Source organism: Ursus arctos, unplaced genomic scaffold (assembly GCF_023065955.2).
Source record: "Ursus arctos isolate Adak ecotype North America unplaced genomic scaffold, UrsArc2.0 scaffold_7, whole genome shotgun sequence".
Taxonomy (NCBI): domain Eukaryota; kingdom Metazoa; phylum Chordata; class Mammalia; order Carnivora; family Ursidae; genus Ursus; species Ursus arctos.
The window spans coordinates 945149-957879 of record NW_026623089.1 but is presented as its reverse complement, the minus strand read 5'-3'; the positions used below and the strand labels follow the sequence as shown (position 1 = coordinate 957879).

The following is a 12731-nucleotide window of genomic DNA, read 5'->3' as shown; positions in this document are numbered from 1 at the left end:
CCGCCTGACCCCTGCGCCGGGGAGCAGGTGTGAGGAGGTGGCACTGGGGCTGGGGGCCTCTGCCAGCTCAGATGGGTCCAGGGGCTGGGGGGCACCAATGGCTTATGGGGTCACCGCTGTGACCCCTGCCATCCACACCTGCACCCCCAGGCGCTTCTGTGAGGACCAGCTGTACCCGGGGGACAGGTGCAGGGTTGGTCCCACGCTCACAGTGCGAGCTCCCCAGAAGCACCCCCACCCTCTTGGGAGAAGCCGCGTGACCCGGGGCAGGAGAGGGGTTTCTGTGGGTTACACTGTATCCCCCCAGAGTGACATCCTACCCTCCAGCTCCCTGGTATGTGACACAGTCAGGTTAGGAGAGGGTCGTCTGGGCTTAGGGTGTCGCTATAAGAAGAGACACAAACAGGGAGAATGTGGGGGCCCCCGGGGGCCCCGGAGCAGCAGAGCCAGAAGCAGGAAGGAGCAGGAGGAGCCCACCTGCGCAGGAGAGGGACGCGAGGGGCTCAGGTCAGGGCGGCCCCGACTCACCGACTGTGAGCTGTCCCTGCTGCTGTCCCGGGACCTGTTCTTGGCCAGCCGCTTTTTCTTCTTGTGCAGGGGCCTAGACTCCAGGATCATCTCCTCCAGCTCGAAGGTGGGGTCGCAGTGAAGGCGGCCTTTCTGTGGGGGGACAGGGAGCTGAGTCCTGCCTGCCGGTGGGCCCATGCCCATCCGGAGCCACCACCCCCCGCCCGCCAGGCTTACGTTGGGCACGAAGCCCGGCGCCACCTTCTTCTCACTCAAGTCCTGCCACAGCACACCAGCCAGTGACGGGGCCGCCTGCATGTCCTGCAGGCTGGACACTCGGTGCCTGGGGTCCACAGTGAGGAGCTGGAACAAAGCCCATGTCAGATGGCGCCCGGGCCCGGCATGACCCTGCACAGAGCTGGCCGCCTGCCCCGGGCCAGGCTACCCCAGGGAGGTCTGGCTACAAGGATCTCAAGGGCCAGGCAAGGAAAGGGGGCACCGACCTCAGGTCAGTGCAATGTGGCCAAGGGGACAACCTGGCCAAGTCCTTGCCTAAGGCCAGCAGAGGGCATGTGGGGTCCCCAGGGACACTCTATTGCGATTCACCAGCAGGCGGCAGCCTCGGCCTGGCTAGCTGCAGGAAGGGCCACAAGCTGTAAGGTGACCTGCGCCTCAGTTTGGGCATCTGTGAAATGGGGTGATCGTCGTGGGGATTAGGTGAGCCAACAGGCACGTAGGCTTCAGCTCACAACCAGTGTTACCGCCAGACCACAAAGATTCTGCAGCCGACGGGCTGCGAGCCGTGCGCCTGGGTGGGGCGGGCGGTGGTGCAGATACCCGAACACAGGAGCCGCAGCCGTCCTCAGACGGGGAGGGGCTCACCTTCCGCAGCAGGCCTACCATCTCCTTGGACCAGGTGGGGACGTACTGCACGCTCGCCGTGCTGAACAGCTGCACCAGGGATTCCACGGCGTTGCTGGAGTGGATGTCGTAGGGCCTCTGGGGCGGGGGAGGCAGCGCTGCACCAGGTGCCTCACCCCCACACCCAGAGGCACCCGCAGCGGCGCCCCACCCCCTACCCCCCAGGGCAGGCACAGCTCCCAGGGAGAGTCCAGGTCCAGGAAGGAAGCTCGTCACCCCCGAGAAGGTCTGGGCCTGGGTGGATCAGCCCTGAGGCCAGGAGGGGCTGCCTTCCTCCAGGGTGGGGGTCGCAGCATGTCTCAGTGCACGGGGCCTCAGAGGCCCCTACGGGGAGATGGCCACCAGGGTGAGAACATGGGGACCCACCCAGGGACCCCCGGAGGAGAGTCCCAAGAAGGCAGCACTGCTGACAGGTCCCTGCCCTGCCCACGGCCCCAGGGCACCCACGGCCCCAGGGCACCGCCATGGCCTCCTTCCTGCACTTGCTCAGCCCCTCCACGCAGACGTGTCACTGAAAGCACGCACCCATGGGTGTGGGGGGCAGCCTCATCCTTCCCCAGGCACTCGGGCCGCCCCTGGGGGACACAGCCAGCTCAGGGTCTGGGGCCCGCTCCATACCCATCCACGCAGCAGCTCGTAGGCCAGCACCCCCACTGACCACCAGTCCACTTCGAAGGAATAGCCGCTTCCACCACTGACGAAGGATTGGAAGATCTCCGGAGCTTTCCGGGAAGGGAGGGGCAGCTGAGTATCCCACACCCACAGGCCCCAGGCCCCCTCCCCCGCTGACTGTCTGGGGCTCCCTCCTCTCCTGGTGTGGGTGGTGGGATCAAACCGGCTCTTCTTAGCAGCCTGCCGCTGTCCCACAGTACCCTGTGCCTTCAGGGAAGTGACCTGAGCGCCCCCCGCCCCGCGTTGACCAGACACAGCAGGCCCAGTAGCGGGCCAGTGGCCTCTGCTCACCCATGTACGGCTTGGTCCCGGCTAGTGCGGTGGCCCTCTCCCCATCCTTTATGATGGTAGCGATGTTGAAGTCGGTCAGGTGCGCGTGCCCTGTGAGTAGAAAAGGCAATGCAAGCGTCCCAAGGACCGGAGACGCATCCCGTGGGCGAGGCGCACGTCCCCCACGTCCAGCCTCACGCAGCCTCGGCTCACCTTGCTCGTCCAGCAGGATGTTGTCAGGTTTGACGTCCCTGTTGAGGGAGCAGGTAATGGGGGATGGTCCAGGAGCCCCGATCGTGCCTCTCAGTCCCTGGCAGGGCTGGGGGTTCCCTCAAGGGCTCCTCCACACTCAAGGCAGAGGCCCCAGAGACGCAAGTGGGCCTTAAGAAGAAGTCACCTGGCAATATTCTGACAGAGCCAGGTGAAACTAGCTATTCCAGTCCTGGGGTCGGGGAAGCTGCCAGCCCCCCACCTGCTGAGGCCAGACAGACAGGGGAGAATGCACTGGACGCAGGGATGCCGGAGCCCCTGGAGGACAGATGCAGAGCCCCCTCACCCAGACCCCCAGGCCAGCCACTCTCCCAGAGCCCTGGGGCTGCACAGAATTGATGATCTGGGTCTATGCCTTCCACCAGGTGGCCTCAGTCCTTGCCTTGCCTGACTTCCAGGTGCTCAATGTTTGGTGCCTGAATAGTCACCAGATCACAGAACCCCCAGGGCAGAGACGTGGAGATCCCATCTACCCGTCTTTATAACACACCACACCTGTTTACGTGCTTCGTTCTGGGAGCACGGCTTTGTCTTCCTAATCTGCTTTCAGCTAATGTGAAAACTAGCTTCAGCTCCCCAGGGGCACAGCAGATGAGCCAATGGCCTCTGCTAGGTGGTGGCCAGGATCCAGCAGCTGGACAGACCCGGTGAAGGGGACCCCGATCCTGGCCAACCTGGGGCTGCTTGCACAGGATGCAGCCCAGGGGGGCATCAGGTGCACAGCTGCGGGGCTGGCCTTGGAGCCTGGTGCTGATGGGCCCAGGTGCAACACCTGCGGGCAGCTCTGCAGGCCAGGAGGGGGGCAGACCACGCAGGAGCCTGTCTGGGTTCTGCTGGAATGTGGCCACCCTGCGGGTGGACTGGCCTAGGCGGGCGACCCGACCGGTCAGGCATGCACACACCTGTGGATAATGTGCTGACTACGCAGGTAGTCGAGGGCCAGCGCCATCTCACAGATGTACAGCCTCACCGTGTCCTCGGAGAACTGGACGTTCTGCTGCAGGTGATAGCGCAGGTCCCCGCCCAGGAGTAGGTCCACCACCATGAACATGTCCTCCTCGTCCTGGAAGGAGTACCTGCAGGCACCAGGGGAGAACGTGGCTCACTCACGGCAGGGGAGCCGGCGTCACAGCTCCTGCCATCCCCAATGACCCATCTGAGGGCCTGGGCGCCCCCCAACCTCCCCCGGGCACTCCCCAGAAGCAGGGCCCTGCCCAAGGCGCTGGCTCTGCCCGTGCTCAGGAGCTGCTCAGGAAGGACAGAGCAGCGTGTTCTGATGGGAGGCAGCCCAGTGGGGGATAGAGACGCTGGGAGTGACCAATGGAGAGAAGAACACAGCATCATCTTTGGCCGTTGCCCTGCTGCTCCTCTTCTCTAAAAAGGGGATAAAAACATCTGCCTTGGAGGGTTGTTAAGGAATGGAGACCACAAGGCAAAATGCTCAGGCCATGCTGTGCAAGGGGCCAGCTTCTAACAATGGTGGTAGTGATGATGGTGGGGATGATGGTGGTGGTGATGATGGTGGTGATGATGATGGTGGTGATGGTGGTGGTGATGGTGGTGATGATGGTGGTGGTGATGATGGTGGTGATGGTGGTGGTGATGGTGGTGATGATGATGGTGATGGTGGTGGTGATGGTGGTGACGATGATGGTGGTGATGATGGTGGTGATGATGGTAATGATGATGGTGGTGATGATGGTGGTGACGATTATGGTGGTGATGATGATGGTGATGATGGTGGTGGTGATGATGGTAATGATGATGGTGGTGATGATGGTGGTGATGATGATGGTGGTGATGATGGTGGTGATGATGGTGACGGAGGTGACGATGATGGTGGTGGTGATGGTGGTGATGATGATGATGGTGATGATGATGGTGATGATGATGATGGTAGTGATGATGGTGGTGATGGTGGTGATGATGATGGTGGTGATGATGATGGTGGTGATGGTGACAATGATGGTGGTGGTGATGATGATGGTGGTAATGATGATGGTGATGATGGTAGTGGTGATGATGGTAAGGATGATGGTAGTGATGATGGTGGTGATAATGATGGTGGTGATGATGATGGTGGGGATGATGGTGGTGATGATGGTAATGATGATGGTGGTGATGGAGGTGACGATGATGGTGGTGATGATGATGGTGGTGATGATGATGGTGATGATGGTGGTGATGATGGTGGTGATGATGATGGTGGTGGTGATGATGGTAATGATGATGGTAGTGATGATGGTGGTGATGATGATGGTGATGAGGATGGTAGTGATGATGGTGGTGATGGTGGTGATGATGGTGGTGATGATGATGGTGGTGATGATGATGGTCGTGATGGTGGTGACGATGATGGTGGTGGTGATGGTGGTGATGATGATGGTGGTGGTGGTGGTGATGGTGGTGATGATGATGGTGGTGATGATGGTGGTGATCATGATGATGGTGATGATGGTGATGAAAGAGGTGATGGTGATGATGGTGATAATGGTGGTGATGATGGTGATAATAGTGGTGAGGGTGATGGTCATGATGATGGTGAAGATGATGTCAGTAACAAAACAACATTTTAAGGATCTCCTTCCACTTTGTAATTTCTTCTGTGAGCACTCAAAGAGAACTCTCATTGTTAAGCAACTGGCTCTTTCAAGAATAACATTACAAAGAGTTCACTTTTTTATGTGATATCCCTCTCCCTGCCCACCAGAAGTCACCCGGCCCTCATCTCAGGTACAGGTGGCCTGGAGAGGGGGATATGGGACCAGAGAGCAAAGGGACTTGGAATGCCAGGCTCCAGGACAGGTCATGAGTCTTGGGGAGCAGTGGACAAGAGCAGATGGCCTCCCAGAGCAGGAGGTGAAGCTGCAGCGGCCCTGCCCTGCCTGGCCCTGGGATGGTGGGAGGCAGGCCAGCCTGTGGAGATGGGGTCCTGGCTGCAGCAGGAGGGGAGGGGAACAGTAACTACAATGATAGCTCCCACGCTGAGTCAGCCTATGTGGGGCACCTTGCATCTAAGGCTGCATCTCCTGTTCTGGACTGGGAAGCACTCTCACCCCTCTTCACAGAAGGGATCACTGTCTACAGCATGGTGGAGAAGTTCAGCCCAGGAGCTTATGGTCCTAGCCACGAAGCACCCGGCCTCCCAGACAGAGGCCCAAAAGATCTGGGAGGGAAGCTAAGGTCCCCATGTTGGGAAATCCTGGGTCTTCCTTCTTGACAAGCCCCCGTGCCAGAGTCATGGTTGAGGGTCAACAGCAGCCTGTTCCTGTGAGGCTGCAAGCAGGCCCCGCCTCAGTGAGGTCATTTCTACCCCACTGAACACCCCAGCAGGGCAGGCAGTCACTAGCTTTGAGGACGAGGGCTCTGGCCCTCCCAGGCTGTCAGGCAGAGAGGACACGGGTTTAAGGCGTGCATGGATGCTGTCCCGGGATGCTGAAAACGCCACCATGAAGCGCAATGATGCAGTGTGACCCCACCGGCCTCTCTGCTTGCACGGAGACTAGACAATCGTAGGGCCATGGGGCCACAGTGAGGGCGGCCAGGGGCCGTGTCCAAGGGTGAGGAGCTGGAGGAGGCCTGGGCAGCCCCGGGCTCCACTGCCCTGCAGGCCTGGCTCAGCTTGCCACTCTCTTCCCACTACCACCTGGCAAGGCTACGGCCCCCATGGTGCAGCCGGCCCCTTCCTGCTGTGGTACCACCAGGCAGGACTCTGGGGTCCAAGTCGGGGAGGTGGCTGCAGGCTGCTGGCCACGTCGTACCTTCCGCACCTGCGGTGGCCCAGGCAAATAACCGGGGGGGGGGGTCTTCACCCCTGAGTGTGTCCCCTGGGGGAGCCAGCACCAGGCCACGCTCAACAACGCCCTGTCCCACGCTTCTGTCCCCAGGTGCTGGTGGGGCTGCCTCTCCCTCCATGTTCGGCTGGCGGGCCCTCGGCTCACACTGGGGGGATGTTTCAATCTTCCCGAGGCGGCACTACCAGGACCAGAGCTCATTTGCCACACACCGTCCTGGCTGCTCGAGCACCTGTGCCCGCTAAGGGCCCTTGGGAACGCCTCCCGGTCTGTAAGCCCATCAGGGATCACAGACCCCAGGATGGAGGCTGTCAGGGAGGATTCAGGGAGGACCCATGTGGGGAAGCACTCTCACGCAGCAGCACTCCCACGCAGGAAAGAGGAAGGTGATCTCGCTGCAGCTTACGGGCTCCTTCCCTCCCGGACCTGGTCTTGGTGCCCGTTTTATGGAGGAACTCAGGCCCCCATAAGTCCCCCCACTGGCTTTAGTGCCAGAAACTCCATGGGCCACAGGCCTCTTTGTGGGATGCCCGGCCCTCCTGTGGGTGGGGAGACCCGTGTTAACACAGCGCGCCCTGCCCACCGGGACAGCGCGGGCCCTGGGGAACCAGAAGCTGAGTGGGCGGGTGGTCAGGGCGTCCCGGAAGCAAGGGAGGAGGGAGCGCCTGGGGAAGGCCCCGGGGGCAGGAGAGGGGGGTCACCCACCACAGGTTCACCAGGAAGACGTGCTCGATCTCCTGCAGGATCTCCAGCTCCCGGAACACGTTGCGCACCTCGTCGCGCTCGATGCACTGCTGCTTGTTCATGTACTTCATGGCGTACATCTTCTCGGTGTCCCGCTTCTGCACGATGCACACCTGGAGAGCAGACGGAACGTCCGCGCCGCCGCCGCCACCCTCACCCCCGCTGCCCACGGCACACATGACCCGGCAATGACCGGATGTCTTTGGTGGGGCAGGACCTGGCCAAGAGCACGGCGCTGGGGCCCAGGCCGCACCCCCGCGGTGACCTGGCACCCCGTCCCGGGGCTCGGAGCAGCCGCTGACTTGGAGGGCTGCTGGGGGAGGTCGAGGAAGACACCCTCAGCCAGAGCCTGCACCGGTGGGCGCCATGTGTGAGAGCTGCTGTCCTCATCAACCCTGGCCACATCCACACCGCGACAGGGTCCCCACACGGCTCTTAAGCGCCAACCCCCCGGGCACGGAGCTAGAGTCGATACGTGCTGTTGGCGGCGCTTACACATTCGGGACGGAGAGACACAAAGAAGCACACCTAAGTGGCTGGGGCAGCCCAAGTGGCCAACGGGTGTCACTCAGAGCCAGGGTCGAAGGTCTCCAAAAGGACGCGGGGCCAATGCACAAAATCGTAGGTGCGGGGGTCAATGCCATGTCCCCCACTCAAGTCGTAGAGAGACCTCTCAAGAACAGATAACCAAAGCCACATGTGAGGGTCCCCACGTCTTCGGGCTTCAGGTCTCCCAGCCGCAGGAGCCAGGGGTGGGGTGGGGTGGGGTGGGGTGGGAAAGAACAGGAGGAGGTGGAAGATTCTGGAACTTGAGGTGGGTGGGAGACTGTCCCAGACACCTCACCCAAAGGCAGGTGGCCTGGACCTGACCAGAAGTGTCAGTGAGCATCACCGTCTCGGGCCAAACCCACGGGACCAGCCCTGCTGTGGAAACCCACGCTCCCTCCCCGGGAACGGTCCTAAGGAATGAAGGTGCTTTTCTCAGACGTTCATCATAGTTGAGCAAACTGCTCATAACCGACTTTCAAGCAACCTTAACTTCCAACAACCTTACGGACACAGGCAAGTGAGCTCCGTGAAAGACCACGCAGCCACCGAAACAATATTTATAAAGACTTTTAGCAGCATGTGACGATTTTTATAATGCCAAACAAAAACTATAAGGCTACGCTATTTAGTGCAAAATGTGGAGACGACACACCGGACATGGGCAGAGACTGAATGGAGCACGGGGCAAGCACCACCCCGGCCCCCCCGCCCCCCCGCTCTGGCTTCTGCACTGTTACCGTGAGGGTCTCTGGCGGGCGGGCTGCGGGGGACCGCAGGACGCCACAACTGAGCCGCGTTAGCCTGAGCGCTGAATGCGCCCACATCACCCAGTACAGGACCTTCGCGACTGCAGATGCAGTTTCCAAAGTAACGCCGTGCACACCACCCTGCCAGCCCCCCGGGAGGCAAAGCTGGCCGGGGTGACGCCCACAGGCACGGAGGGGGCACCCTGCCCAGCGGAGCTACATGGGCCTCTGAGCCTGACCGGCTCCCACCGCAAACCCGCCTGGCGGCCCATGCAGGCCTTCAAACCATCCCCACCAAGCTCTGCCTAGAACTGCCCCGGCTGGGCTCATGGCCAGAAAGCTCGCAGCCCGGGGTACGGGGCCGGCCTCAGACCTGCGTCGCTTTGTGCTTCCAAAGACCCCCACCTGGTCTCGGTGGCACAAGTGAAGGCCTGTCCCTGCTGCTCTGCCCGGACTGCGGGGGGGGGGGGGGGGCAGACGCGCAGGACCCCCGTCCCTGAGGGTGGCAGAGTGGGGCAGGGACGGGAGGCCACAACCAATGTCCTGCACCGGCCGTGCCGCCAAGGCCTTCCCACTCAGATAAAGCTTGGGAGCAGTTCCCATTTTCCCTGACTGTCCCCCAAAGTGAACAGGGGGAGAGGGTGTCAGTTCTCTGAAAGGAGCTCGGTCATGAAAATGTGGTCCCCAAGGGGCGTGGGGATGGACAGAGCTCTCTTGGTGGGGACAAGGGCAGTGACCACTGTGCCCGGTGGCTCCTCTGCGGGAACACTGCACCTGCGGGGACCCCTGCCGACCAGGATGAGCAGGACGCCAGGCTGGGGCTGAGAAGGGCACCAGGGTGCCCGAGCGAGAGGACTGCTCGCACCCCACAGCCCCCGGGGTCTGGTTCTGGCCACTGCAGCCACACACAGCAGACAAACCCTTGTCCGAGAGCCCGTCAGGTGCCTACGGGCAGTCCGACGTCCCCCACGGCTCTGTCGCGCTCACGTGTCCACCAACCACGGCTGTGTCTCTACCATGCTCAGCTGAACAATGGCCCCAAGGACACCCACATCCCAGTCCCCGCACCCTGTGATGTGCAATCTTCCCGGGAGATCATCCCAGACCGCCCGGGCAGGGTCCCCACGAGCGGGAGGCAGTGGGAGATGACAGCCCCAAGAAGACATCTGGGCTCCGCGGCCGCGACCGAACACCACAGACCCCGTGATTTAAGTAACAGTTATTTCTCCCAGGATGGAGTCTGGCAGTCCAAGATCAAGGTGCCGGCAGAATCCGTCCTTGGTGAGGACCCCATGGCTTGCAGATGGCGTCTGCTCGTGGTGTCCTCACGCGGCCTGTTCTCAGGGCACGCACGTAGAGAGCTCTGGTCTCCTTCCCCTCCTCTCCTCTTCCTCTCCACGCGTGGACACTAATCCCATTACCCGCCCTCAGGACTTCAGCTAACCCTAAGCCCCTCCCAAAGACCCCACCCCCAAATACCTTCACACTGGGGTGCAGGCTTCAACATGGGAATTCGGAATTCGGGGACACAGTTCAGTCCATGGCAAGAGCAAATGTGATGACCAGAGGAAGGGGCCACGGTATGTGGTCATTTGTCACAGTGGCCCCAGGAAGCCAACGTGGCTGGCTGCCCGTTATCCTGGGAGTCGTGAGGGATGGAGAAGGGTGGCTGGTGTCACCGGACAGCGTGGTCCACCTCTGCTCGCTTTCCCAGCTGTTGGGCCCTGCTGGACGGAGACTGGGCGGAGGGAGGCTGCACACGAGGCCTTTAAAGCCCCTCCCACGTATGAGGCCACCAGTGTGTGAACCATGTGCTTTCCAGAATCTTTCCTCTCATTTCAGCGAAAAGGCCCAAAAGTCATCTGCAGGAGGGACAGCCCAAGCGCTCTCCCAACAGGTCGCGGGCCACCGGGCTTCAAGGGCTGTGCTGCGTCTCCGTCTCTGCGAGCCCAACCTCCGATCTGGGGCAGTCACCCAGAGATGTAGACTGACGAAAAGGAGCAGCGCAGACCCGTCTCCCGGCAACTACATGACCGTGTTTCATCAGCTGCGATCACAGCCATTAAAGCCCGATCACCTGCTTGTCACCTGGGCTCTCGAGACTCTTCCTCGGGATTTCTGAGCCTGTGTGGAGATGGGGATACTGGCAGGCTCTCCCTGCCGGCTGCACACTCGAGGGGCCCCAGAGCGGCAGGCGGACTGCCCCCCAGCGGCTCCTGGCCGAGGTGGCAGGAGGAGAAGCCAGAGCTTCAGCAACGCCTCCACCTCCGCCCAGCGAGGCACATTCGGTGGCTCCCAGCCAGGACCGGAGCCCTGGGAGCTCGGAAGGCCCGTGCCTGCCCCCAGCCTGGCGGCCTTGGCTCCCCGGGGTCCTGTGCCCCCTCGACCTTGTGCTCCCGCTGACCCTGTGCCCTCTGACCCTGTGCTTCCCCCAACCCTGTGCTTCCCCCGACCCTGTGCCGCCCTGACCCTGTACTCCCCTGACCCTGTGCCCCCCGACCCTGTGCTCCCCGCTGACCCTGTGCCCCCCGACCCTGTGTTCCCCCTGACCCTGTGCTCCCCCGACCCTGTGCCTCCTGACCCTGTGCTCGCCCCTGACCCTGTGCTCCCCCTGACCTTAAGCCTCCCTGACCCTGTGCCCCTCTGACCCTGGCGCTGCAGGTGGCACAGGCTGGGTGCACGGCGGGGCTCCCTCCCCAGGGCCGGTGACCGAGCTGCCTCAGCTCCAGACCCTCCCTTATGGGCTCCACCATAAAAAAGTGGTTAAGGAGAACAAAGAGGAAAGAAAAACTTAAAAATTGCCCCAAATCCCTGAAAACAGGAAAATACATCCCAAAACTCCTTGAAGAGAATGTACGTTCTTTCTCGGTGCCTTTGCAGGACCTGAGAGCCCGCTGGTTGAAACGCAAACTTCTGGGGAAATAACTCGACTTCAATCTGAAGAAAAGAAGGGAGCGATTTGGAACTAAACAGACAAAGGAAACACCCTGAAAAGTCTTTTCTGCAAGATTTGGTGAAACAGATGTTGGCGGGACGCAGGTGACCTCAACTTCCAGAAACGTGGGCCGGCTCCAACGGCTCTTCCCTGAGCTCCGGGTCTGAGTTCTCACACCCACCTCGGCCCGGGAGCCTTCCCCCCGGACGGCGTTGCCAACCCAGGGCGCTGCTCGGTGGAGAGAAAGAAGTGTTGTATAAAGATTTCTAGACCTCCCAGAAACAGAGACACGAAGCCACTGTGTCTTCAGCTCCCGGGTCGAGGATAATCTTGGGTAGATAAAAGCCAGTTTAAGCTGGCTGTTGAACCAAAACAGGTCTTCAGAGCTGTCAGCATGAAATGCAGTGTGGACGTACAGCTTTCTCCTCCTGGCTTTACTAGTCAGATAAGCTCATTTTTATCTCTGCTACAAAATGTACCGGCAAAAAAAATAAATAACTTAGGATGATAGGTAGCTATTTAATGTCTCATGAAATTGTCGGGAGCAATCCAAGCATATTTGTTAAAAAAAAAACCAAAACACCCAAATTAAATAGATGTAAGCAGAATAAAAGTAAACAAACCTAGAAATAGTTCCCCAAATCTCAGGTAACCTGAAACCTTGGAATTGCACTTAGGTTAAGTAATAGGTATTTGTTTACTATCTAGATCGTTTCCAGATAAGCGAAGGTACTGAAACAAGCATTACTACGTGAAAATTCAAGCTCCTGTGCATTTGGCTTCTGATGTTTAGATGGCGGATACTTGGGTTTGTCACTAGACATGCCTTTTGCCACATTAAAAAAAATGTGCTATGAAAAAAAACACGGGTCTCTAAAAATTCTGAAATGGTCTATTCATGAAAAAAGGTCACAAAAGGGTTTTTTACCTTTTGAGTAATCTGTCTAGAAAACAAAGATTCTGTGTCTTATCAAAATAATTTCCTGTGCTTCACATTTTTATCGGCTCTCAGATTACTTTGCAAAATGGAGTTTTCTCAATATTAAAAGAACAAAGTGGTTTTTTCCCCAAGTATATTACTTCCTGTATTTGCTTTTAAAATCCTTGTCACTTTGGTTAAATGGATAACTAAGTGTTGTGATCTGTGATCTTATTTAATCAAGTATTTTAAACTTCCTGACAATTCTTACAAACTTCCCCAAATCAAATTTAACATAGTCTTTTTGACTTCAAACTAACTTTGGGGTTTTCAGAGGTCCCTGGGGGGAAAGACTTGTTACTTCTCCTTATAAAAATACAGATGTTAAACTAATTGGCTTTATA

The 12731-nt window shown here is 59.2% G+C and overlaps 1 protein-coding gene across 3 annotated transcripts in view; it reads right to left on the bottom strand.

The window, feature by feature from the left end:
* The window catches only part of STK32C (serine/threonine kinase 32C), an 84981-nt gene that overhangs the window by 5155 nt on the left and 67095 nt on the right, over nucleotides 1-12731 (bottom strand). For all 3 annotated transcript variants that reach the window (XM_048219145.2, XM_048219144.2, XM_026494450.4), the window contains 8 exons: nucleotides 7140-7291; nucleotides 3543-3716; nucleotides 2584-2621; nucleotides 2392-2481; nucleotides 2047-2150; nucleotides 1390-1506; nucleotides 745-870; nucleotides 529-660 (listed from right to left, as the gene is read on the bottom strand). In XM_048219145.2, the coding sequence (XP_048075102.1) occupies nucleotides 529-660; nucleotides 745-870; nucleotides 1390-1506; nucleotides 2047-2150; nucleotides 2392-2481; nucleotides 2584-2621; nucleotides 3543-3716; nucleotides 7140-7291 (933 nt within the window). The remainder of the gene's footprint in view (nucleotides 1-528; nucleotides 661-744; nucleotides 871-1389; nucleotides 1507-2046; nucleotides 2151-2391; nucleotides 2482-2583; nucleotides 2622-3542; nucleotides 3717-7139; nucleotides 7292-12731) is intronic.